The sequence below is a fragment of the Tetrao urogallus genome (assembly GCF_951394365.1).
Source record: "Tetrao urogallus genome assembly, chromosome: 14".
NCBI classification, from domain to species: Eukaryota; Metazoa; Chordata; class Aves; order Galliformes; family Phasianidae; genus Tetrao; species Tetrao urogallus.
Window position 1 is genome coordinate 13854012 of NC_136827.1, and position 27983 is coordinate 13881994.

General features: G+C 38.4%; 1 protein-coding gene across 1 annotated transcript; it reads left to right on the forward strand.

Annotated features, from left to right (window-relative positions):
• FAM13B (family with sequence similarity 13 member B) lies at positions 1-27599 on the forward strand (the record flags this gene model as incomplete). The annotated part of the gene is made up of 23 exons (XM_079542592.1): positions 1-157; positions 588-800; positions 2437-2614; positions 3201-3345; positions 4447-4604; positions 9438-9479; positions 10370-10525; positions 12217-12352; positions 12574-12597; positions 14483-14550; positions 15014-15068; positions 15484-15631; positions 17941-18006; positions 19168-19378; positions 21134-21263; positions 21653-21734; positions 22020-22249; positions 22430-22513; positions 23639-23734; positions 25766-25849; positions 25948-26120; positions 26510-26611; positions 27476-27599. The coding sequence occupies 23 exons, from the start codon at positions 1-3 to the stop codon at positions 27597-27599; spliced, it is 2862 nt and encodes a 953-aa protein (XP_079398718.1).
• Between the last annotated feature and the right edge of the window lie 384 nt (positions 27600-27983).

Sequence of the window (27983 nt, forward strand, 5' to 3'; positions counted from 1 at the left end):
ATGAGGAAGAGCTCCTCCCCTTCCTTGAGTAACTGCAACTCTGTTCTTGCTAACAAAATATTTGGAATTCCACTTGATGAGCTGCAGCAAGAAGGGCAACCAGACAATGAGGTTCCATTCATAGTCCGCCATGTAGTGGACTATATTGAGGAACATGGTATGTATTATCTTGATGTGTTTTAAGTAATATTCTCATCTGTCACTTCTGCAAAATAGACTGGTTTTGACTAGTGTTTATTTTTAGTTACTTGTCTTTACTTGGCTGTGGTTCCTTTTGTATGCTTTTCTTTTAGCGATACACCTTTTCGGTATTGTGTTTGATTACCACTGTGTTCTGGAGGATATGAAGGGCAATTACACCAGTAGGGAACTTTAGCAGTGCCAAAACCACACCATTTCCAGTAATGTTTACCTTGTTATTGTATTAGCTGGACAAAAGAGTGTGTTTAGGAGAGGTTTGTCCAACTGTGGTCATGACAATCTTTAATTCAGTGTGCAAGTTGTACATATCTGATTGTCAGTAGTTTCTGATAGTTCTATCCATACCAAATCTTAAAACTTATTTTTGCTGCTTCCTTCTAACTCAGGGGGTCTGGAACAAGAAGGACTTTTTCAAGTCAATGGGAACGCTGAGACAGTGGAGTGGCTTCGGCAACGGTATGATAATGGAGAAGATGTGGACCTGGTTAAAGAAGCAGATGTACCCTCAGCTATCAGTCTTCTTAGATTTTTTCTTCAGGAACTTCCAGAGCCAGTTATCCCAGGCAGTTTGCACATACATTTGATGCAACTTTCTCAAGGTAAAAACTGCTTTTGATGGAGGTATTTATTTTTAAGAGAAAAGGCCACTATTAAATTTGTACATGTTTTTGTCTGTGTTTGTGTGTTGGAGTTCATAACTTGACTAGTAAGAGTGTCTTGTGGCGCTTTGCTAATGAACCAACCTCAAAAGGTTGTGCCAGTTTCCATGCTCTTTGACATCACAATCCACAGGAGTTCTGTTCATCTCTCCTTGTTGGTTCGTACTCCTTTTCAAGCGCTCGGCTTTGTTTTCCTTAATAAGAGTCATGGTTCTGATTTGCTGTTGAGTTTGTGTTGGTGCCATTTCTTCAGGGTAGGATTTACGTCGCGTTTAGGAAGTGCTGAACCATGGGATCACGTGCAGCAGTGTGAAGCTGCTTCTGCATGATTTTGGAACTTTAAGCACTGGCTGGTTATCTGGGTAATTGGTGAGCAGAGGCTGAGCGCTGATGCCTTTCCTATAAGGCACTGAATAGTTTTCTGCAGGAAACAATATTTGAAAGCTTCTGTCCAGAGAAGCGTGTTAAAACCTGAAGTTCTGCTTTGTGTATTTGTTGTGTGCAGTAGTGAGAAACTGAAGTGGATACCAGTGGATGATATCTCATTAGTGGCACGGTTGCTATTTCATTTCACAGTGCTGAAGTCCTACTTCACTGGGTAGCTCGTGAACTTTTTTTCCCCTTCTTTCTTGAAAAAGATGATAAATAAAAAGATTTTCAACAGGGTAATGCAGAAAGCTGTTGGATGCTCTTTTGTCAGCTAATGTTGCTATGCACTGTGATTTGCAGTGTTACTTATCAGGACTGGAAATGAGGTTGTGGTAGACTCCTGTGATGTGACAGTAAATTTCCTTCTTTCATTTGTAAGCTACAGTGTGGAACCCATGGTCTCCCCCACCTTTTGAATAGATGCCAGTGGAAGGATTTGAATGTGGCTTTTTTTGGGGGTTGGAGGGGGGAAAGACTCACACAGCAGTAATTCCCACAGATTTCCCATTGGTTAAAATTGTAGAGAAACTCTGTATTTCAATTCAAATGTCAGCTAACTGTCTATACTGCTTTTTTTTTTTTTTTTTTTTTTTTTTTTTAGTGTAAAACAAAGCCATTTCAGAAAGCTTAAAAGTGCCTGTTTTGATTTCCTTGGTGCAGATGAACCCTTAAATGTTGTTTCCTGATATTATAATTAGAGGTTTGGTTTCCTTTTTTTTTTTTTTTTTTTTTTTTTTTTTTTTTTTTTTGATACTTTCACTGTCTGGTAGTCATAGAGAGAGCTCTGCTTTAGGTAGAAGAACTGCTTATAGAAATGCACAGAGGTTTAGGAGTTTTGTAACATACCATAAATAGGGTATGGATGTGTCTTTGGAGGATCTGTATTGTTTGGTGAACTAAGATTAACCTAACAGCTCAGTGAAACTTTGGGTTTTGGGATAGTTCTTTCTGAGACAAACAGAGCACAAAAATCTCAGTCTCGGGACAAATGTAACTCAATTTCTGACAACTTTGTAGACTGTGAACTGGCCAAAGGACAGCAATTACTTCTGGAGTAGAAGCACAAGTCAAGAGGTTGATTATCTGCTTTTCTGCATTATGTTATCTTAATTTTGTGATTCAAATATTTTTTTATTATGTTTTCCAGATTATAATAATGAAGATGAATTTGGAAGAAAGTTGAGGTTCCTCTTGCAGCAGCTTCCACCTGTTAATTACAGTTTGTTAAAGTTTCTGTGTAAATTCTTAGCCAATGTAGCATCGCATCATGAAGAAATTTGGTCAGCAAGTTCTTTGGCTGCAGTCTTTGGCCCAGATGTTTTTCAGTAAGTGGATTATAAAGGTTTATGCAATGTTTTTATGTGAATCTGGTGGTGGAGATCTGTAATCCAGAGCCTCTCCTAGTCCCTGTGTAATTGCAGCACGTATGCTGGATCTTTGTGCAGTGCCTTTCTGTGCTTCCCCTCTGCCACCTGTTGCAAAATTTTTGCTTGGATCTAAACCATGGGTTTGATTGCCATATTATTGTTATTTCTTTGAGGTTCAGTTTTTTCTTTATTTATTACTATTAGCAGAAAAAAAAAAAAGAAAAAAAAAAAAAAGAAATCTGGAAGGAAGCTGTCAAATAAAAACATATCCTGGTATTTCCTTTCAACAGGGAAATTTTTGAGTTGTAATCCTCCCTCATGAACAGTTAATTAACTAATTAGTTGTTTCATCATCACTCAGAAGTATAAAGTACTATAAAGTTCTACAATGCAGTGGTGTGAAGGTATACTTGAAATTGGGTGCTCAGAATGGTGTAGGGATAATGCTGTGAAGTGCAGTCGTTTGCAGTGGAAGCCATTTGCAGAAGCTTTGGGGATTAGTTGGATTTCAATTTTTACTCTAAAACGATATTGAAATGTTTAGCATTTACACAGATGTGGAGGATCTGAAGGAACAAGAAATAGTTAGCAGAATAATGGCGGGACTTCTGGAGAACTACTATGAATTCTTTGAAAATGAAGAAGAAGATTTTTCATCTACTAATGATTTAAGCTCAATAACTGAGCAGGTAGGAATATTTTAAGTGGCAATGTTGTATCACTGAAGTATCCGTTATAGCACATATTTATGAAAGATACGTTGAAATATAATACACCTCTTGGTAGTTCCTTGCAAACTGACAAAACCTGGTATTTCCTTAAGTTGATTTTCTTAATATGGATATATTTGTAAAATTGTTGCTTTGTAGTAAGTATAGCTGTCCACCTAGAAAAGTATGTATGAACTGAACCAACAGTAATAGCTTACCCAAGGCAAGTAAGGCAATTAAGCTGGTTGCTTCCTCTTTGCTGCAGGAGACATTTTGTTTGTTCATCCAGACTAGCAAGCGTGGGCAGCCAGTTCTGGGTTGAGCGACTTCTGCTCTGCAGCAAAGCGCTGCAGCTTTGCAATGTTTGCTGTCTCTTCAGCTCTCAGCAAGAATATGTCTAGCACTGAAAGCTGACTTAGTCCTGCTGGGTGCAGGAAGCTGCTAAATACGACAGGGCTGTAACTCCTGCAGCCTGAACCAGAGAACTGTTGTCTTAGGTTGGGATGAATGCTCTTTATAGTTAGTTGGCTCTCATGCTTGAGAATTACTGACTTGCTTCTGGTTTGTTATGAATTTTAGCAAAAGAACTTCCCAAGGAGGCTCTGTTTGTGTGGTGTGGTTACATTTTGTTCTTGTGTTTTGTGCTGCTGTGGTTTTGTTTGTTTGTTTGTTTTTTGAAATTTTAAGACTTGGCAGTGTCCCCCTTGAATTTCATGGTGTCTCCACCAGATGTCAACAGCACACTTTGCCTGGGTCCTGTTCCCTGCAGGGCCGCTGCAAGGCTGAGTGGAGTTAGGGAAGCAGGGTCTCCCTAAGTGCAAGCAACTGTGCAGCTGGCTTACCGCTTAGCTCACTGCTGCATTCTCTTGCAAGTACAGAAGAAAGGGGTAAAAACATTACATTACATTGCATTATGTAGAACATTTTATGTAGAAGCAAGTATTGGATACCTGTTCTTTTCTAAAATTGAGGAATATTGTCCTTTTATAAGTATTCTGTTTTTATCTCTTGTGCTTCTAATTCCCTGGAGCTCTTGAAAGAAATTTACAAGCCATTAATTGTGAATCAATCTTTGTACAGATAAATGATCTCTTGGAAGAGGAGGAAGATATAAAGCTTGAGCAGTCTGAAGAACTTCCAGAGGATGGCACAGAAAAACCTGTTGAGCGGCCAGCTGTGGTGCATCTAGATGTGACAGGGAGCATCTCGGATTCCAGGAGCGTTACAGCATCAACAAGGTAACTGTTTCGTCGTTGGAATGCAGTCTGTTGTGATGTGTGAGGGAGGAAACCCTCAGACTGTTGTGGTGCCCATGAAGGAGGCTTTCAAAGTAGGTGCAGTTCTTGTAGCAGTAAAATGAGGAATAAAATAACTGCTCCCATATTCAGCAGAAGAAGGTCTGTGGAACTCAGATTGGGTTATGTAGGATTTCTGCAGAGGAAGAGGGAAAAAGAGCGTATTTTATTGATGCTATAAAGTGGTATTTTCTCAGTAAATTTTCTGTCCTCAGGAACAACATGCATCTTGGACAGAAGTGAGTTTGTGCTTGCCTGTAACGTGCAGCTTAGTTTTATTTGCTTGCTGTAGACAAGTTTTTTTTAAGTCTGCTTTATTTGTACTTACAATTCACCATTTCTGTTTGGGGAATTTTATTTTTTTGCAGCATTTGTTTTGGTCTGGGCATTGCAGGAAGCACCTGAAAGGGAGGGATGAGGTGGTAGAAGTCTGATTGAAAGTAGAAGAAGCACAGAGAAATCCAGGAGGGGGGTTAGTGCCTTAGGCTGACAGGTCTCATGACTGCAGGGATTTCTGGTTGAGCTCTGTTCAGCTGCTGCACCACGCATTTTCTTCATTGCAGGAATTTTAAAATATAAAATAATTGAGTTAGAAAACAAGAGTCACATTTAAATTATAATTGTGTCCTTATCAGTGATCCAGCTGCTCAGTTTTAGTTTGACTGAAGTCTGTTAAAAAAAAAGCTTCTGGAAACTGGAATTCTGCTAGAGAACTCTGTCTTCCAGTGGAGGTTTTAAAGCAATATTACTATTCATAGGCATTTAGATGCTTGTGGAATGTGCAAGCGCAGCAGTAGTGATGAACTAAACAAGTTTAAGAGTTGAAAGTCACTAGCCTGAAGAGAAAATCATTTTACAAGATGTTTAGGGTTAATTAAAAATTAATAAGCGTTAATTATGGTTGGCATTTTGCATTATTTGTGGGAAAGCATAAGGAGGAATCCTGTTGAAGAAAAGAGATAATTTTTATTGTGAAACCAGAATAACTGCAGGAAACATCTGAAAAAAAAAAAAAAGACTGAATGAGGAAATACATTTTATTCAACTTCTGCTGTAAATATTTTGGGGAACTGAGAAGTGTTCAGAACACACATTTAATGGCCTTCTTTGCATTTTACTTTCTTGATTTATTTTATTTTTTTAATAAATATTAATGCAGATTGGTCGGGTGCTTGTCTTGGCATAGGGCATGCAGCAGTTTATAAAGGGAAGAGGAAGGAGAAGTGAGCCTTAAATATAATTCTTAGCATTCCTTAACCTGGAGTTCTGTTTCCTCCTTGCTGTCAGGTTTTGGGAACCAAGGGCTTGTATAGTTCTGATCTTTTTATCCAGAGAAAAGAAAAGACTGAGGTTGCATGCTCATCATCTGTTTCGATTCCTCCAGCAGGACACACGACCTTCCTTTTAGCTATTTGAGCTACAACTTACAACTTGCCTTGCTACCTCTATTCATTTTTTTCCCACTCGTCCTACTTGTTCTTTGTAAAACATGACAGTCGTGAATTGCGTGGTGCTGGTTTCTCTGAGAGAGATGGGGTGAGGATATGGAAAATCATTCATGCAGTTTGATTTGGTGACGGGTATTTGAAGTGAACCTGTTGAGTGATCCTTCAGTCTGTTATGCGGTCGGGGAGCGTTTGTGCACGAGCTGACACGGTGTATGTAAAGGAAACGTGTTCTCCCTTATCAGAAGCCTTTTCAACATGGCTCTGTCAGTTTTTGCTGTCCTTACTTCTGTAGAGAAGAATTCCTGACTCAGCATTGAAGCTGACATAAGATGTGCCGTTGAAATAATCGCCCTGGAGTCCTTAGCTGTCAGTGTGCTGAATTTTTCCCTGCTGCTGTTTGCCAGATAACGTTCGGTTTACTCTTTGCTGTTCATCTCAAATATCATCAGTTGCAAGCCTGAGGTGAAATCTCCTTGATGTGTTCTTTGGGCTTTTCAAAATGCTGTGTGTAAAGAGGTGAGATGTGACAAGCAGGAAGGTCTGTGAGCAGTTTGCTTTTGTCTGCATGGAATGTAATGATGAGGACGTACTCCTCACTACTTCTGTGGTGTATAATCCAGTTTTATTTCATTAGTTCAATCCAAGAGAGAAAGGAGAGAAATGGTAACAAAGGAACAAAATTTATATATATTGAGGCTATCTAAATATAACAAATATAACAAGTGCTTGAATTGCTAGAAAATATATTGCAGCTTTTAGCTTAGCTCTCTCTTCAAACATCTGAATACTTTTTCCTATTTCTACCCTGGAAAATATGTGAACAACATGTTAGAAAAGCTTTCAAGTCTTGATTGGGCAGCTTATTGTCAGGAGTGACCTCATGTTGCAGTCTATTTCTATTTAGACTGCAGGGTTTAGTGCAGCACTCCAGAAGTGCTGCCTGACAGGCAGCCATTGAATCCACGGGAGCACTATGCATAACCTGCAGCCAACGGCACACTTTGCTCTCTTTCAAATGAAGCATTTTTACATGAAGTGTTCGTTTGGGATAGCAAAAATAATCAGGATGGCCTGTAAAGTCCTGCTGCACAGGTAAATGCATGGAAGGAAAACACTGCTTTGTGAATGCAGATAATGCTTTTTAGCGTTATGCGAGATGAATGTATTCTGGGGATATTGTGAAATGGAATAATGTCAAAATTGCTTTTGTTCTCGATGAGAAATAAGTCTGTGTACTGTCAGTATATTAGCAAGAAAAGTTTTGAAATGTTTGATCTGTAGATAATGCATTTTTCTATCACAGGATATTTACAAGGACTCTTAATGGGTGCAAAGGGGAGTCTTGGGGGTGGGCTAGCATTGTGAAACAAAAGACTTTACCTTGTGTGTCTTGCTGTGTCATGCTGCATTAAGACTGTGTAGCAGTATAAGTTACAGCTTTTAAACAAATAATCTTAAACTGCTCTTAGTTCCAAAGTTGCAATGTGTTTTCAGCTGAGAGCGATTGACACGTTTCTTGCAAAAAGTGCTTAATTGCTGAAGTGATTAGTTAAAGACATAGGATAATTCTTTACATAGTAAGAGGATTGTTCAGGCTTTGGAATGCTGCTGAGTTCTGCACATCTTTTGCTGAGTACTTCTAATGCATCTAAAGGTGTTTATGAGAAGCACCGGTGAATCATCCTCCGCTGTGGGGCTGAAGGTTATGGAGTAAGATGGAAAATTTTGTTGTCAATCATGCCTGAAATCTTTTGGATTCTTTGGAGATGAGCTTGATTCTCCCCACTCCCGACACAGTTCCTCATTGTCTCAAGTGATGGTGGTAAAACAAAACGATGCCAGGTCATCACAGTTTCCTATAAATAGTTTTTGTACTTGTGTCCTTGACTCAGTTTTTTTGTTCTTTTTCACAACTGCTGTTGCAGTGCTTTGTGTTCTGATTGCCTCTTTTTCCCCTGCGGTGTCCTGGGGAGCAACTGTTTAATAAATGGATCTTTAGTGTACGTATAGTAGAACTTCTGAAAAGTAAGCATACCTTTTGTAATGCAGCCCTTACAGAACTTGCTGAAAGTACCCATATCCGATATTTAAGTACATCCATCTTGTTTTGAAATCTTTTTTCCTCTGAAATTTTCTCATTCTCCTCTCTTACCTTGTTCGTAGGGCTGAACTTATTCATAGCCTTGCCCCTTCACTTTTTGTTTCAAATCATGCTGATGCAGAAGTTTATCAGAAGACTTAAGCACTTTGTACAGTAGGGCTATGCAGAACTTCTGTGTATGGACACCAATAAAACATGTTCACAACTCGACAAACGCCTTACCACTTGTAGGTTTGAAGGAAAATGTGTTAATGTGTTTAAATACCGAGCTGGCAAGCAGGTCCTTTATGGCTTGTGTTGCAGCTACTTAGAAGAAGAAAAAGTAGAAAGTCTGCTTCAGGTGGTCTGATTGTTTCACCTCTCTAGTGGTGGGTATAGAACTGCTGGTGAACTCACTGAGATCTAAGCAAGATACTTCTTGCTGTATTAAAGCTATTCTTAGTTAAGCAGAGAGACCACCAAATGATTTTTTGAGTACAAACAGAGCTAATATCAGCCAGAACCGTCTTGCAGAGGTACCTGTTCAGCTCCCAGTGAGGGGGCAGTTTTGCTCTGTTCCCTCATGTATTCATGAAAATCATTTTTAAAAGCCATTGTGGCTGTCAGCAGTGCTGCTATGTGGTAAAAAGTAGATTGTGTTAGGAGGTTCCAAAGTGCTTTACGAGTGGCTAACTCGTCTCGTAAAACCTCTGGAAAGTGCCTGCCTTGTACTTGAAATCTAGCTGTCCTTGGAGAATACTGCGGATCTGTTGAATGTTGCAGAGTGAAATTGTGCGACGGTCTGACAGGCAGGGAAAAGTCCCTATGAACTGCAACAGTGAAGGAAAGCAAAGTACTTTGGAACTTGCTTGAGGCAGCAAGGTTAAAATCTGCGTTCTTAAGCAAGGTGTCAGGAAGTCTTTTCAGACTAAGCGATTAATATTTCCCATGGGAAAGACCATGCCTCTTACAGCTTCTTAATGGACTGAATATTGGCTCTTGGGAGGCAGAAACCTGCACTGCTGCCTAGACAACTTTGTTTTGTGATGGCCTTCCACTTTGTCTGGATGGAGGAATCTTACAGGGACTGTAAATAAGGATTTACTTTGCTTCCTGTTTTTTTGATTTTTATTAGCTTTGCTGCATGTAGTTTTTCAGTATTTTCAAATTTGTTTTCTATTGTTTTTGAGACTTCTATTGAATATGCCAAGTTTTGCATTTCACTAACTTGTTTCTTCTGTATTGCAGTGCTCATATTTCTCCCATAAGCATCTTGCCAGCCTCTGCAGAGTAAGTGTAACGACAGTGTATAATGTATGAATTGTGTTGTTGCTATAGCATATATCAGTATATTGTCTTAAAAGAACAAATGCAGTAGGTTTGATGACGAGTTATGAATGAAACATATTGCAGAAAAACTTAACATGCCATCAGTGCTGACTGCAGAAGCATGAGAGCGCAGTGTGGTAAAATTTAGATTCCAAACCCCTTTGTTTTTATAATTATATATTTCCTTTGGCTTTATAATTGTTTTCGCAATGTGTTTTCAGCACCAACTTTGTTTATAGTACAGTTCTGAAGAATTGCATGCGCAGATGTGGAGGAAAATTAAAACACAATTTTATAGCCCTAATTTTAATTTGCTTTGGATAATCTGGCTAAAAAGTACACTTGGTACACTGTGCTTTTAAAGAATGTTCTGTTGCTGACGTACCTGCAGGTATACCCTGTGTCCTTCATCAGGTACAGGCTTAATGTCTCCACTGTTTGTTGGATCTTGCCTTTTACAATTGCAGTCCTGTTCAGGAGGTGCTGCAGCCAACTGTGCTGAGGTGGCACATGCTCCATGGTTGGCTCTGACCTGCTATAGATGCAGGATTTGCTTGTTGCATACTTGTGTTTAGGTTTTGTACAGTTTGGGGTATCGTGTTTTGGTTTTCTTGTTAACTGTAGTCATGGTAACCTGTTCCTTTTAAGATACTTTCCTGTTTGGTTATTACTCAATACAATATAGTGGTTTCAGTACTCCCTATTGCCTAGAATAGTTAACCTGCTTTTTTTTCTTTTCCTTGAAGTATTTGGCATCAAAGACTCAGCTGTTGTTTTCACTCTTCTGCATAGTTGATCAATGGAGACGAGGATTTTTGATATGAATTCTGTGGCTTTTCTTTTCTTTCTAGCATTTTAGAACGAACAATCAGAGCAGCTGTGGAACAGCACCTTTTCGACCTGCAGAGCAGCTTAGATAATGATCTTAAACAAATACAGCAACACAGACTGGGCTGTAACAATGATGCAAAAAGTCCCAGCGGGGATGAGGAAGGATCTAACAACCAGTAAGACTTTTTTGTATTGGTGTTAAATTGTAGAGGATTGTATATTTTAGGTCTTCCAAACAAAACTACCCCATTACCCCTCAACCAGAAGCAGAAGTTAGGACTTCTGTTATTAGCATAGAAATTTCAAAGAAATTTTTAAGTCAAATCAGCTTTCAACCTACAGAAATAAGGGACAGCTCTTGAAGCAAGTATTCTAAGTTGCTCTTATATTGCTACAAATTGCAAAGTGTAGCTACTTTACTGCTGAATTCCGTGCAAGTAGCAGAAGACTTTATTTATCCCAGTCTTTATCTCATTTAATGTTACTTGTGACTCAATTATACCATATATGTTTATTGTAGGTGCCATTTTAGTTTCCTTACCATTCTGTTCCACATCAACATAGCTATTGTACTTTCATAGCTGGCAGTCAGTAAAACTGCTAACAGCAGATAGAATGAGCACTGTAGATGTATTTGTGCAGGACTTCAGTCTCATTTGATCAGTTTTTGTTACAGATCTTAGTGTTTATGGGTGTAGTGACTTCCAGGGCAGTACTGAGACGCTCTGACCTGCTGATGTTTTATTAAATATAAATAAATGATCACAATTAATTCCCAACTCCAAAGCGTGACATTAAGTAGGGCTTTGCAGCATAAGTTCCTTAGGGTCAGAGCTTGAAATGGTGTGGAGTGTTCAGAGGGTCAAATGGTGTTTTCTATATCTGTTGTTTTTAGAAGTCTTTAGTCCAGATTCTTGTCAGAGATAAGTTAGTAAGAGATCATAAAGGTAGTAATCACTCCTCATAATGTTCAGTTGTTGTAAGTTGAATTTCAGGGTTACAGATCTAATTTCTTTGATATAAACTCTAAGTGGGTGAACATTCCCTCTTGTAGCTGAATCCATTAGTTATGGCGTAAGTGTTTTAAGTCTGGCTGGCTTCACAGAAGCAGAGGCTAAAAGTACCATCACTGCAGGTTTGAAACCCAATATGCCCTTCTGGCACTGCCTCTACTTCAGATGCTTCTGTGTCGTTCCACTGTGGATTAACTGTAATAGATGATACATGATAGCATTCTTGAAAGAGGTCGTCCAGGTTCTTTAAAGCAGTACAGTCAACATATTGTGCAAAAGACAGATGCATAGCTAAATAAATAACTAAAAGCTGCAGTCCTTAGGAGTGGATTTCTTAGGTATAACAAAATAATTACAGGAATTAAAGAAAATGTAACTGAAGTGTAAAATTACAGACCATCCTGTTTGGTATCTAGAAATGCTTTTAAAGTAGTTTGGAGTTACCTGAGGGAGGAGAAGAAAGGCAGAAGTCAATGGCTTGCATGAATTATGGAATCATAGTGACAGACATGCTGACATATAAAGACTGTATGGACAAATAGGAATGGTGTAAGTTAGTTTTAACGTGGATGTGCTTTTGCAAACTTTAAGTTGAATGCTAGGAATATAAAATGTTAGAATTAACGGGATTTATCTGTGAAGGGAGCACTTTGATACTAACTTAAATTAGCTGACTGCAGTGTTGAGAGGAGTGCAGTCAAGCAACTCCATCTACTCAAGGTAGTTTTGGATAAATCCTTTTATATATCTGCCACATGCTGTTGCAGAAAATCTCAAAAGTGTTTATAAGCTATATGAAGGTTGATTGAGGGCTGGAGAACAGGTCACTGATGTTTTACTGTTTGTTTCTTTAGGAATGATGTTATTGAAAATAATGACGTTGGTAGCAGTGAGAACACGGGAGACTGCTCTGAAGTATTGGTTAGCACAGATTTAGGCAGCGAAGATATGAAACGTGATACTGTAACTGAGGAGGAAGAAAGTGTTCAGGTGAGAGGAAGAGCTTCCTGTGTACGGAAATTATGACTTGCAGTGACTTCAGCAAAGTGCTTGGCGCACCAGAGTCTTCGTGATAGCTCTGATGTGGCTTCACGTGGTTCAGTTGCTTTGCACAGTTCTGTTCTGCTGTGCATGCTTTATAGGCATGCATAGAAATTTTTGTGTGCTTTGCTGCAATTTGTTTGGGCCCTGACTTCTCTCTCTTTTTGCAGGTACTGGCCCTTCCTTCTGCTGAGGTAAGTTAGTGCATCGACAAGCACAGCACTGGTTAGAATAGCATCTATTTTAATAAAGGCTTTGTGAGGAAAAGAGGGTCTAGGGCTGTGACAGTAATGTAGCCCACAGTATGAACGTCTGCTGTATTAAGCAGTGCTAGAATGTTAATATGAGAACTGTAACAGGAAGACATTGTTTTGTAATTGGCTGTTTCTCAGCCTTTTCTTTCTCCTCACAGTTTTTGTCTGTGAGAGTGATAAGTGTCCTCCCCTTTTCAGCATATCTTCATTTCCTGTCTGCTTGAAATAGGTTCTGTTACTTCTCCTTGAACCTCTTTGCTTAGATGTTTGAATTCTGCTGAGCTGACAGCTCGACCCCCTCCATCCCACTGAGGGCTCTTGTGCTTGTGGTGTTACACAAAAGAAAAAAGAAAATTCAACTTGTGGCCTCTTGAGAAGAAGGGTTCAATGTTTACCTGTCATCTTAAGAAGTATTCGGATTGACCATTTGTGTTCCTGTACAGAAAAATCTGTTTATCCTGTATGAACAGATAGTAGGATCTGATATTAGTAAAAAGAGAACATTTTATATATTTTTAAAACTGTTTTGCTCAGAAAATGAAATGTTAATGATGCCAGAAGTTGCTGTTAAAGTTGAGAAAGCAACTGTGTTCTTTCATGGATCTCAAATGACTCTGAATAACCTAACAAGTTGGCTTCCAGTTGCAGCTTTATCCTTGCATATTGCTTTAGAATCTAATTCTATAGATCTGAATTTCAGTGCACTGTATTCTGTATCAGTGTTTTCAGTAAAACACCTGAGAAATGTGAATGATACTTTTTAAGAAATGCATTCACTTCAGGGCTAAAAGAACATCACTGCAGTAAGAATGTGAAGGGAGAGCATGATGCTCGGGTGTTGCATAGGGGGTGCAGGAGAGTAAAGATGAGTTTCTGTACATGGGCTTTGCTTTAGGTCTGACATGGAAAAAGGAACAACTGATTCTACAGCTACAACAAATGTGATTCTCTACAGCAGAAAAGCTGTTATTAAGAAATTGTTTTCTTGAATTGGAACTTGGCTTGAGGAAATAATGTGGAGATGGAGCTGTGTGTGAGGAAGGGAAATATGTTGCCATGTAAAATACTTGAATGCTACATGCATTTGAGTATATTATTTTCAGACATTTTAAAGATCAGCTGGGATTGCTTTCTAAAATCTGAAATAAAATGTAACATATTATTCAAGGGGGATATAAAACATTTTTCCAGTTACATTCTCCCAAAGATGGTGCTTCTCGAAGAAGGCAAATACTGGGCTTTGGCTTATATATTTAAAGCAATCTTCTTGTGCCAACTTCTAGTGTACAAAATGGTGATGTTAATTAATCTGAACTTGTTCTGTGAGATGGTGCCATAAAAATGCCAGCATATCCTCATCCCCTTCTAGTTCTGCTGCTGTTTTATTTAATAACTGGGATGAGAAGTTCCTTCTAGGAAGTCTGTCAGACTTGTTTCATTTCATACAACACCAAGCCCAAATCTGCATCCCACTCAGTTCTCTCTGAGACTCAGAGTTGTGGCAGTAAGTATTTCCTGTCACCCCAAAACTCACGCTCTGACAATTTGCAGGGACAGTGTTGGTATCTACCTTAGAAAAACAGAACAACCAAGCTTTAAATTCTTAATCATGCTGAGTCTGAAGATAGAGATTTCACTGTTGGTCTTCTAGTGAGTAATGCACTGAATTGCTGACCTCACTTTAAATGTGGAAGTATTGCGTTGGTTAAACAGTGTGAGTTCCACACATGCATAGAAACTTGTGGTTTTCATTCTTGAGGGCTTTTTTGTGGTCCACAATTGCAGAAATATTTTCAATCTTTCTAAATGTACTTTTTATCAACAGCCTGCAGATGTGTTATTGAAACAATGTGATAAAGATGCAGATGTTGATGGAGAAAATAATAGTGAAAGGTAGGAATTTTTCATTTATCACTTATGTGGCAGAATGTGTAATTTCTGAGAACGTAAGAAAAACAAACAAGATTATTTCTTTAAAATATTTTGGCACAATGTACCACTCAGCCATTTGGGAATTAATGCTGGTAACAGTAATTAGCCAGAAAATTTTTAGGTTCATATGCAATTGAGTTCAGCACTGATTGGAGTGTTCAGTTTGAGCTCATTTGTTTCAAAATGCTTATTCCTTGTTTGAGCTGTGTCTGTTTCCAGGCTGTTTGAAGTCCAATTGCTTGTTTACATGTTTCAGTTGGAAACTGTTGAAGAACAGGGGTGCCACCCCCAAACAACTTAACTTCTGCTCTCCACAGTTCTAGTGATCACTTCAAGGAAATCAGTTACATATCTGCTAAAAATGCATTCTGTATGTAAGAAAGAAATGCATTTAAAATGATAACTGGGTTTGTTTTGTTTTTAGGCAAAATAGTATTTTGATTGATGGCAATGATAGAATATCTTCAGAAATGTTTCTGGTAAGATGATAATTTCATTTATGTATATAAATACAGACATGCAAAAAAAATGCCAGTAAATGTAGCTCTTAGAAGTCTGTGTTGTGTTGGTTGGGTAGCCACAAGATCTGTAAGATCTGTCAGATCCCATTGTCCAGCTTTTTGGAAATTTTGGGCATCGCAGCAAGCTGATGCTCATGCATCTTGTGTAAGAAATACTTTGTTTATGCCAGTAATTGGCTAATGCTGCGGGAGGGAAGAAGAAGCTCGTTTACGGTTCCTTATGAAACATGGGAGCACCTTACTTGAGTAAGGAAATTATTTTTTGTTTTTTAAAGAGTTTCCAGAAGTGCAAGGAGCAGCACTGAATACTGACCTGGTTTTCAGTTGCTAAATAAGAATGAATGAAATTGTTCTGTGCTGTTATTTGTAACAGGATTCAAGTACCAAAGCTTGTGATCTCAATGCAAATACTGATGCAGAGGTGTCAGGGGATGGTGACATTTCTGTTCCTGAGGAAGCTCTGAGTGTCCAAGTACCACGTTTAGATCTGAAGAATGCATCTGATGGAGACAAATGGGAAGGTAATTTTTGCCCTTTAATTCACAATATACTCAGCTAGTTAGAATAAATGAAATACTTTACGAAGTAGGAGAAGCAGTCTGGTAACTTATCCACTTTCCCTTTTAGCTTCATCTGAATAAAACATTCCTATATGACTTGGCCAATTTTACTGTGTACAGCATAGGTCTCCTCTTGTTGCAGATCTTCCTGCAACTTAGAAGGGACTTTAAAAAAAAAAAAAAAAAAAAAAAAAAAAAAAAAAAAAGCTACAGAAAGCAGGAGAGTCTAAGCTTCATGCAAAAATTGTTTATGTATTTTTTCAAGTGACTTAAAATGCTCTGGTCTCTCTCTCACGAGTCCTCATAAAAATACTTTGATTTTTATGATGCAGTTGATATTCATGTTGAATTTTGTGATTTTTTTTTTTTTTTCCAATCCAAGTTACTGAAGTTCACATACTAGCTGAATTTGACACAAAATCACTGAACTACTAAGCATAGCCATTTACATTTGATTTAGTCTGAGAAGTCTGTTGGTTGCTTTATCTTGAGCATCAGAAATGTCCAGTATTGGCTTCCTTGTCACTGCACAACTTGAAACAGCCTGAATTTTCAAGTACAAATTAACAATGAATATGATTTCAGGGAAAGCAAGAAATACAAAATACAGTTTATGATCTTATTCTTTATGGCCTTCAGGTGTAGCAACCCCCTGAACTTCTGACTTGATTGAATGTGGTTGCTCAAATATGTGGAAATGACTGCTTATGCTGTCCTACTTGTATAAGAGCGTAACTTCTCTGTACTCTAACCACAGCAAAACACTCGTTGATAATCTTAGCTACTTGTCTTCTTACATGTTCTTTAAATGCTGCTGTTCTCCTGTCATGAATCATCAATCTGCACTTTACAAGAAAAGTCCACTTGTTAGTTTGATTAAATATTGCAAACTGTCACCAGCAGGAGGATGACCCCCGTCCACTCATTTTCAGTGTGAAATGGTAGACTTAGTGCAGATTCACTACCCAGGGATTGTTTAACTTGAAGCAGGCGGTTCCAGTGACAGCTATTTTTTTGAGATGTGTTTAAATTGTCGTCATTAGGCATTAATAAGGCACTAGTAACAAAGAAAGAATGTGGTTACTTTTATCTTGTTCTAGAAATGTTAAATTTCATGAAGTAAACTACGTACCTTTGAGCTGCGGCAGTGCAATGTGAAACTACAGCATGCCAGCACACAAAGCTCCCAAAGCTCAAATAGTGGCAGCTTAAAATAACTTAATTTGTCACTGAAGTTGGCTGTTTTCCAAACGAATTCCCTGCATTAATCCATACTTTGTTTTTGACCCTTTAGAAATGATGATGTTTGTAATTTGATCCCTCACTTATGGTTGGGAAATACTTGCTTTATGTTGTCAGTATTTATTTACATCGCTTACTTGCATGCTGTGTTTTGTTACAGTCTCTGTGTTAACCTTCAGTACGTGTTTAATACGTGTTCTCAGTACACTTGTGGATTCCATTTTCATTATTTCTCTAAATCTGTTCATAAAAGTTACTTTGGTATTGCTTATCCAAATACATGTGTATCTTCAAAGAGAATGTAGGATATCTGAATAAATTTATATTACATGAATCTCAGTAATAAAATCATGGTATTTTGCAAGATATGGTATTTGCATGTGGTGAAGTCTTCAGTTTTGGCTATTCTTCAGTCTTTTTTAGAATGGCTGTTGGGATCTCAGGCACTGCAAGTCCTTGTAGCATTCTGTTCAACTACATTGGCTTTGCAAAGAAATCTGCTAGCCCAAATCTTTCTAAAGGTTTGGATTATTAAGTCCTATGTGATGGCACACTTAATGACTTGCAATCAATGGGAATCTTGAAAATGAGCATGAAATGCTTGCTGCCTTAATCGGGGGAAATGCAGATTGGTTAATCTGTGTTTGAGTGTATTTATTCTGCATTTGTCCTCTTTTTGAAAGTTACTGCCATCTCTTATTTACAAGCTATGGGCAGAACTACATGTAGAACTTGTCCTTTGTTACTGTGAAGATGCATGAGACTCTTATTAAAGGCAGTAAGTCTTTACTGTTCCTGTGTCAGTTCTGTAAACCTTTCTGGTAAACAGTTCAAACTTACAAAGGCCTGAGCATCCTTACCTGCCACTGCAATTGCCTGGCAGTTGAGAGTGTTCAGAGCCTGGCTCAAAAGACGGGTTTTTTTTCCCCTGGTACTGTATCTTCCTGCTTTACATGTTATGTATGGTTTGTTCTGACTGTGCTGTGTGTTCACTTTAGTATTTTTGCCATTCTTTTTCATTTTATTAGCGCCATGCCCTATCACTTTTCCCCTCATTGATTTCAAAACAATGCATCTGCAGAGAGAAGGGGAGGGTAAGTATGGTTCGCCATACATTCAGTTATCTGCCTTTTGATAGTTTATGGTTTGCTTTCTAACTAACCCTTCACCTGCTGTCCCTTATCTTGGGAATGTTCTGATTTGCAGTATTTTTTCCTCCTTAAGGGCCCCCTTCTTATACCTTGTACTGCATAAGCGGGCAAGAGTCTAGCTTTAAAAAGAAAAGAAAAGAAAAAAAAAGAGCAAAACCCACCAAAAAAACTCCCTGAGCAAAACCTCCACAATTCTTAGTGGATGCACTCTGGAAAGCAGGTACAAGGGTTACCATTTATTTATTTTTCAAAGATTCTGTTGTGGGTTTTATTGTTGTTCTGCACACTTTGAACCCAGTTTTCAAGATTTCTGGTTTGGAAAATACTAAGCAAACTTCTGAAAGGGAAGGGGGAGATTTTCAACTGAAGTACTTGGAGGGCTTTCTCAGCTTTTTGTTAGATGGCAAGACGGCCGTGGTTGAGAATTGTAAGGGATCACAACCAACTTTTTAATAGGGTTATTAAAAATATATATAGTAAATTGTTTTGGAATCCCCTGCCTGAAAATCCCCTTCCACAAACTAAAAAATCTCTTTTTCTCAGTGATGTCAAGATGGATTTAAACTATACCTACATTAGAGATCAAACAGACAAACAACAGCAACAAAAAAACCCAAAAACAATCGCACCAACACTCCTTTAAAAAGGCTGAGCAAGTGGAATTGTACCTGAAGAGGTGTTGTCAGGCTTGCCTCGTTCAAAGTCAAGAGGAGAATCTTTCAGAGCTCACATGGAACTTAATTTCTGTAGCAATACATTGAAACAGGCAATAAGTGCGTTCTTCTAACGTAACATTTCTGATAAGTAAATAAGTAATGCTCTCTCACACTGTTGAACTGTTCAGAAATGCATACTCCTAAGAAACACTTTGAAAAAGGGATCCTAGTGTGCATACTTCATTTCAGTATGTTTTTCTTTCAATTGTTATATGACAGAATTTGTAGCTTTCTGATGTATTCCACTGTTTTTATTCACTTTGTGTATGACACTACATCCTTTATAGCATACAAGACTAAGTATCACTAACAATTGTTCCCTCTTGATTCTTCTTTATAGTTCTGTTAACAGACAAGTACCATTTTGTTGCCCTTTTTTATCTTACAGATCCATTTCCTGCTTTCAAATCTTGGCAGGAAGACAGTGAATCTGGAGAAGCTCAGCTTTCCCCACAGGCTGGCAGGATGACTAATCATCCGCTGGAGGAGGACTGTCACCCGATGTTGTCACACCGTAGTTTGGACTTTGGGCAAAGCCAGCGTTTCTTACATGATCCAGAAACATTGGATTCTTCATCCAAAGCACTTTCTTTTGTTAGGTATGTGCTTCAGTGCAGTTTGGTGGGTGTTGTGGCAGTTACTTCTGGTATGAAAATTCAGCTGCTTAAAAACATGGTAAGTTTTCTGTGGTATGACACAAACTGAAAACCAAGGTCAGATGTCTCGTTACACAGCCAGTTGGCAGTTCTGCACACCTGGGAATTGCCATCCTAGGTCAGACCAGACATTCATCTGGGATGGCTGTCTCTCCAAGTGGCCACTGGCAGATGCGTAGGGAAAGAATATAAAAATAGGACAGATTTTCCCTGGCGTTCAGACTGGGCTTCTGGTAACCTGTTGTGATGACACTTCCTGGTCCGAAGCCATTATTTATATCCTTTGTTTACCAGGCTTTACTGGATGCTGTGATATGGTTTTATGTAATTTTTTTTCCAATGGCATGAGTATCAACTTCCATGTTGTGTGATTTCCTGTTTGTTTTGTATATCCACTCCCAGTAAAGAGAGCATTGCAACAAAAACATGCAGTGATGAACTGGGAAGGTTCTTCATTTGGCCTATGAAAAGCCTTTGTTCAGGAGGGTTAAGGGAAAGCATCAACTGTTGAAAGGAGAGAGGTGGGACAGCAGTACAGTGGAGTTGTAGGGTCCTTTAATGCAGGTTCTCTTGTTGCTGTAGAGGATCAAGCCAGTTTAACTCAGCATTGTAATTATAGAAGCTGGAAGTTATTTGTGTGGACTTCCAAAGCTGTAAATAACCTGTGGCCTGTACTTCATAATACTACTGATATGAAAAGCAATTTGAGAAAAACCACCATGATTATTAGAGAAGAAATAATCTCATAAAAATGAGAAAATTTGGAACAGGAAAGACCAACTTCAGAATTCCTAATTTTCTGTCACGTTTATTGATGCAAGAGATGCTTTCCCAAATGCTCTCCAGTTAGTGGCAGACTGCAGTTGATGAGTACTGTCAAAATGATGTACGAGACTGACCCGTAGAAAAGTGCTGATTCTAATAGCTGTTCTCATTGTGAAACTAATAAGGATCTACACCAGCAGATAATTAGATTAGTATATCTTAGTAATATCTTGAATTATGTAGACGTCACTGGCTGCACCAAGAGGTATTTCAGGCACCTTGTGTAATGTGTCTGCTAGAAAATTCTTATGGTTGGTCTTGAAATGCAGAGTTTTCATAAGGCACAAATGTGAAGGAGCTAAGCAAGTGCAAAAGGTGATTCAAGACTGGAGTTGCATGCTGCAGAAATGTATTTGGAAGTCAAACAGATCAGATGATGGATATTATTATTTCTTTTTTTTTTTTTTTTTTTTAAGATAAGCATTCATTGAGCTATCTAAGACAGATAAGTGGAGCTGCCTAATTACCAAGGATTGTTCAGTGGAAGCTTCTAGACGAGGCTGTGTTTTGTGCCAAATGTTTCAAGAAGTGCTGATAATCTTGTAATTTAGATAAGCAACTTAGCCACCAGAAAGATCTGAGCTGTTTTCATGACAATGTAATTGACAGTACTTGAATTTCAAATGGTGTTTTTCACCACAGAACTATTTCTGATAGGGATAGCATTGAAGACAGGAGAAAATAACATCACATTTTGAAGGCAGTGGATGGTAGCGTTGTGATTGAGTATGTAAGAAGCTCTGACTGAAAGTCTGAAAAGAATATATAATGAACTGAAAAAGAAAACCAAAACAAGTTAGTCATCTGCTAGCCCAGTGTTGTTTGTGCTGGCTTAATTATTTGAAATTACATTTTAAAATGTTTTTAATACAGAACACGAAGAGCGTCCTTCAGCTCGAAAGATGACAAAAGGGAAGACAAGACGCCTTATCAGCTTGTCAAGAAACTACAGAAAAAAATAAAGCAATTTGAGGAACAGTTTGAAAAGGAGAAGAACAGTAAGGTAAGTTACTGCTTTTATTCAGGATAAATGGCTGTGTGGTGGAGCTAAGTCACTTCTTGTTTCATCACTGAAGAACTCTGAGCTCACTTTGTTACATGCTGCTTTCTGCAAAAGTGGACAATGGCAGGATGAGGAAAACATGCCAAAGTACCTGGTGAGCAAATGTTGATGTTCAGTTGGACTGAAGGCATATTTGAAGCCAGTGGAAAAACAAAAGCATCTTTACCTCTCTCTGGATCAACTTCGGATGCCTTATTTCAAGTTTATTTTAACAAGTGTTCATTATGTTGGCTAGTCACCTTTGCTGCCATAAATATTGCCATGTATTTTATGAAATGTTTATAAATAATCTTCAACATGTTCATATAAAACTTTATATTACTTTTCAGCCCTCCTACAGTGATATTGCAGCCAATCCAAAAGTTTTAAAATGGATGACTGACCTTACCAAATTAAGAAAGCAAATAAAAGGTAAGGGATGCTGTGCTTCAGGTTGACAAAAACAAATTATATATATATATATATACATGACTAAAACAGAAGTGATAACTCATTCAGCACAATTCCACAGGACAGTACAAATCTTTAACTTCTAGATTCTGATCTATTCCGAAAGCTAAATCAAATTTATTTTTGTGGCTTTGTTTTTAGAAGAGAAATCTTGCCTATGCAGACAGCTGTGTTCCTTATTTTGCAGTTAAACAGAGGGAGTTGGTTCTCTTAAACTTTCAGATTAAGTAGTTTTTCTGTTTTCAGATGCAAAGCAGAAGAGCTCAGATGGAGAATTCATACCTCAAACACGTCCACGAAGCAACACTCTACCAAAAAGCTTTGGTTCCTCTCTTGACCAAGAAGAAGAAGAAAATGGAGATGAGATGCGGGTCGTGCAGAAAGAGAAGAAGCCCACCAAGGAAGCTACACTTGAACTCATTTTGAAAAGATTAAAGGAAAAACGAGTTGAGAGATGTTTGCCAGAAGATATAAAAGTAAGCATAAGATTCTGGTGTCTGATTACAACATTGAAGAGCTTTAAATCTGATGAAGTTGGGATGTATGGTATTAATTAATCTCAGTTTTTGGTGAAGTTGTGTTTATAGCTGATACAGTAAAAAAACAAAAAAGCTGCTGAAGTGACTTTTGATTAATATGAACAATTCTTCTAACAGAAAATGACAAAGGACCATTTGGTAGAAGAGAAAACATCTCTCCAGAAAAGTCTCCTGTATTATGAAAGTCAGCATGGACGACCGGTAATTCCTCTTCTGCTTCGAGTGATGCTAATGTGCGCTTAGACTGTGGGATTTCTTGTGCAGGGGTAGTGATAACTATCAGTAATACCTGTTTTTTTTTCCAAACAATGATCTGTTTCCATGTTGCCATCAAATGAGGCTACTGCATGAACTTGTGAAAATTAGGATTTGTGTATTGATTCGTTACATAGGCCCTTTTCACAGATCAGTGGGTCACTGGAGTTTGCGAAGTAATTTGTATAGGTTGGTGCCATTCTTGTCTGTGAAGCAGAGTAATCTTCTTTGTGTTATTTTTTTAAACAAAAATCACAAATACTATTGGATTTCCTAGGAAAAGGTCTGTAAGTTTATTATGGCTTTCACAAAACCAAAAATTGAGACACTCTTCTGAAGTAGGTGGTGGGAGGAGCTAACTGGCAGCTAGCACCTAGAGTTCTGAGTTTTTAGTCATGGGCAGTGATCAGCATTTGCTTGTCCAGTCAAGATGCTTCCAGCTAATGTTCTGTCAGTCTTCTGGACTTCGTGCACCAACTCAGTAATCAGCACTACTGTATGCATCTGATCAAGCCTTTCAGTTATAAAAGCCCAGGAAGAAAAATGGCATTAGTGCTATTGGTACTGACCCTATGAGCCCCTTAGAGGAAAAGTCAGTAACTGGTGATGATAACCTTCAAGTCTCATTGTTTTTAGTAAACATAATGGCCAAGAATTGAGCGTACAATCAGGTATCAGATAAACCCTGTCTGCAATTTCATCTTTTTTTCCCCTGTCACTTCTGTAGAGTCATCGTCATTGCAAGTTACGCAGTCTTCTCCCCCAGCTCTTGGTGCCCTTTTCCCTATTTTCTAAGGTCTTCAGAGGGCTTACTTCTACTTGAGCTCATCTAACATTTAAGAAATCTTAACTCAGTATTTTTCTAAAGGAAGTTTAAAGTGGAAAAATAAGAGGGGAAATAAACATCTGCTTATTTCCTTTTCTTTCCATAAGCTCCATTGCATACACACAAATTAGTTTTATGTTCCTAATTGGAATGAATGTGGCCTGGCAGGAGAAGCATAATGCTTTGTTTGCTTGCGTATTATTCAGTGACTGGTATAATTAATTCTGTGGTTTCTCTGCCTTTAGGTTACTAGAGAAGAAAGACATATTGTGAAGCCACTTTATGACAGATACAGACTTGTAAAACAAATGTTAACTAGAGCAAGCATTACTCCTATTCTTGTGAGTAAAACATGCTATTTATATTTTTTCCCCTTTTGAACTGCTAGTATGGCTTTAGAAGAGCTCATAATAAAGCACGTCTTTCTTTTGGAAGGTATGAATTGGTGTTGTAGTTGAGACATTTGGTTTACTGCTGAGAACAGAGCAGTTCAAGGCTGTCTGTTACCTTGACAGCTCTGAGGAAGTAAATAGTTCCCAGTGGAAGTAAACAAGTTGTTCTAGCTTTCTTTGGCTGAGTCCTTTGCAAGTCACTGTGCTCAGTACCGATCTGCGGTGTGTATTGTATTGGTCTTCCAAAGAAGAGTAACACCAGTTGTAATGAAGCTTGCCTCTCCTGTGGTGCAGAGGCAGGAGTGATAAGATGGCCATTAAAATCACTTCATTCATTTTTGTTTCCTTAGTGAGAATCACGTTATTGACACCTGCTTGCAGCATCTGTACATCATCTGCTCTTTCATCATGTTTTTGCTTCATTTCCTCCTAGCTTGCTGTGCTTTTTCTGCCCTTTTTTTCCCCTCTTGAAGAGATAAGGAAGAAAAGTTTTTCCTATTGTGCAAAATGACTGAATTAACCTTTCTTGTTGTGACCTATAAGGCAGCTGTGGAATGACAACCACCTAGCTCTTCTTGTTCTCTTGCATGCTGACTCAAACTTGGGATTTTGATATTAGCTACTGACCCGTTCAGAAGGAAGGGACTGCACACAGTCAGACAGTTCTCTATCAGATTTAAATAGCTGGGCATGGCTTACTCAGCAGTAACTTAATCTGCAGTCTGTGACTCTCACTGTTCTTAACCAGCTCCTTATGCCGAAGAACTGAGATAAAGAAATCAGTTCAAGATGACTCAAAATCCATATGGAAAAAGGAATAGCTGTTCTTATAGAAAAACACAATTTCAACTGTAGTCCCCTTTAAGTTTAAGGGCAGCTTGATGTCAGTATCCATTTCTGAATTCCGTAAGCACAGAATTTGTTCTGATAACCTTAGCATTTCTCCATGACTACTGAGCCACAGTTTGGTTTTGGTGTCTTTGACTGGTTGGGTTTTGCCTTATTTCTCATATCAGAAATCCAGCCCTTCAAATGAGATGCATATCATGTCGTCCATAGTCTTAGGAATGTTAGTCTTATTTATTTAAGTGTGAAACAAAGTGATGGTCGATATTCAGCCAAAGGAATTTTAAATTCAGAAGAGATCTTGGTGACAACATTCCTGTTCTTGCTGTAGACGATGGACAAAGTATTTCAGAGGCTTCTGCTTTTGAAATGCGTGAGACAGATAGGTATCTGTTAGGGTAGACAGGGGATATTAATCATATACACTGAAGCCTGAATGGAAATCAAGCAGCAGGAAGCTCCTTTCACTCACAGAAGTTCTTTGACAGGTCACTGTCTGTGTGTTCATGTTCTACCTTTCTCCTAATAGTTCATCAGTTGAAAGTGCTTATCCTGTCCAGCCGTAAGAGATGAGCAGAGCATAATGGCATGTGTGTAACAGGCAGCTGACAACAGCACCTGTGCCTCACAGCAGCATGTGGATAGGCTGAAACTCAACAGATGCAGATAACTTTTAGGTAGCACAGCACTTGTTGGGCTTCAGAGTAGTCTGGAAAGAGAAACTGGCAGAATTATTCCTACCACATTCATGGCAGAAGATACAAAATGCCCTTACATAGCTTCATTTTTTGTAAATTAAGGGGAACAAGAGTGAATTCCAGAGATGTCTTTGAGCTTTATGAATTTTGTTCAGAACACGTTGGGCAATTGCTTTTTATTGAAAGCTCAAAGAAGAGTATTAGAGTTTCAGTTCTTTTTACATGAATGATAAGCTGCAATATTTACTTCTGTTTCAGGCAACTGAGTTTTTGGATTTTAAGGCTGTTTTGTTTATGCTCTTTAAGTCTGTTTGTAGCCTTTTTTTGGAAGGGAGAAAACAGACCCTTAGGTATTAGGTGACTTGAACAGAGTTCTGACCATGCACATCATTTCGTGTCTATTTGCATATAATTAAAGAAGCTTGAAATATTGCAGGGTTCCCCATCAACCAAGAGGCGGGGGCAGATGTTACAGCCCATCATTGAAGGTGAAACTGCCCACTTTTTTGAAGAAATTAAGGTGCGTGCAATGCAGTCTTTAAAAATGCATCTCCCAGCCCTTGTAGGAGGGAAAGGGAGCGTGCTGTATTTGTTCTGAATTTCTGCTTTCTGTTTCAGGAAGAAGAGGAGGAAAGCGATGGTTTGTCTGCAGACCTGAATGATATCTTAAAGTCTGCTGTCCAGACACAGCCTGTTTTAAGCCCAGTTGAGAACTCGGAGTCTGATGTCGAAGATGGCCAAGAGAAACTGACCCGGGACCTTAGGCTGTCAAGCACCCGAGCTGCTTCTATGTGTGTATAAAATTGTGCCACAGAAGTTGCACTGATTGCACTTAGTCATGATACCAAATGTGATGCTGGGTGGAAAGGAATGACATGTTTGGTAGTTCTCAGGAGCTGTTTGGCTTGAGCAAACATTATTTCCTCTGACATTGTCTAAGTTCTTTTTGTATTCAGAGAATTGTTTAGTGTCTTCTAAATCTTCTTCAGCTTACTCAAGCTGTGTAGAGAGCAGAAAATGTACACCTTTTTATTAACTATTAGTTGTTTTTAGTATTTCACAGTCAGATACTGTTGTCCTTACAAGCAGGGTGAATTTAGTATTAGTCCAGCTAGCTCCGTTATTTTGAGTAAGTTTTGAAGAACCTCAATTCCATTGTATGGCCGATGGTCTTTTTCAGGCCTGAATTATTGGAGCAACTGTGGAAAGCCAGAGCTGAAAAGAAAAAGCTACGCAAGACATTACGAGAATTTGAAGAGGAGTTTTATCAGCAGAATGGACGGTTGGTTCAGCACAAAAGCAGATGCCAGACGGCAGCTTCACTTCTATAGCCAAATGTTTCTTTAGCTTTTTATGAATTTTGCCAAGTGAAATATATCTGATCTTACTGCAGACAATCTCTTGACGGAGATAACGTTGTGTTTGTAATAGTGGAGGAAACCTGCTGTGTAGTTTTGTTTCATCTGTTACTATTACTGTTTATAACGATGAAAATGAAAGTAGTATCAAAGAGTTTTTTCAGGGTGCATCACCTCATAAACAAAAATAACATGTTAAGAAAAAGGCAATCACTTTCTGGACTCATTTCAATACACTTCTTATTGTTTTCTCATTTAACTAAAACTCATGGATAATTAGTCATACGTTAGTCATGGCTTTGTCAAATGTTTGCTGAATTTGAGACGTAACTCCTTTTGACTTTAATGGCCAGGGATGAAGTTAATAATGAAAAGTTGGTTTAAAAATAAATCTTACTTATATAAGACTGATTTGAGACCAGTTCTCTGCTATCAATTTGTGTGTCAGTCTACATAGTGTGAAAGCTTAGATTCATTTAAATTGACTTGTGTTTCTGTTTGATGTATAAACAGAACCTGAAATGAAAGCCTTCATATCCTGTTAATAAAAGCTCCAGAACTTAAGAGAATGGTTTGTTACCTGTGCTGGGTAAATGCTGCTGGACTATCAGTCTGGCTTTTTGGTGATGGCAGTTTTAACCACAAGGACCTAAAATGTGATGGTCTCTTGCTGATGAACCATTTGGCAGACCTTTCTCTCTTAAGATAACTGCGCGTTTCTGCTCGTGTGTTTGATTTCCTGCATCGTGGAGGATTTTCCTGAAACTTACCTGTGTTTCTTTTTACAGGAATGTACAGAAAGAAGATCGGGTTCCAATGCTGGATGAGTACAGGGAGTACAAGAAGATCAAAGCCAAACTTAGGCTGTTAGAAGTCCTTATCAGCAAACAAGATTCTTCAAAATCCATTTAACTTGGGTTCCTCCAAACCACTGAACAACGTTTTGCTCATACTACCCTGTACTTACTGAGTGCTTATGTTCGTATCTCACGCGCTGTTGAAAGAATACAGTTTGCACTTTATTGTGGTGCCACTCTAACTTGTTTGAAGGGTAAGTGGGTTCTGCCTAGAGAGCAAATGAGATCTGTACGCTTGAGACTGCGCTATCCAACTTTAGCAAACACAGTTTCCATCAATTTATTTTGTACTGGATGCATCCACCTTCTAAAATGACCATAGCATTTTGTTCTTTGGCATTTGAGAACTCCGAGCCTTTTATTACCAAGCTTTTGCATTATAGAAGAAATTATTTATACTGTAATGCTATACTGAAGTACTCCTGTTGCCTATTTTATT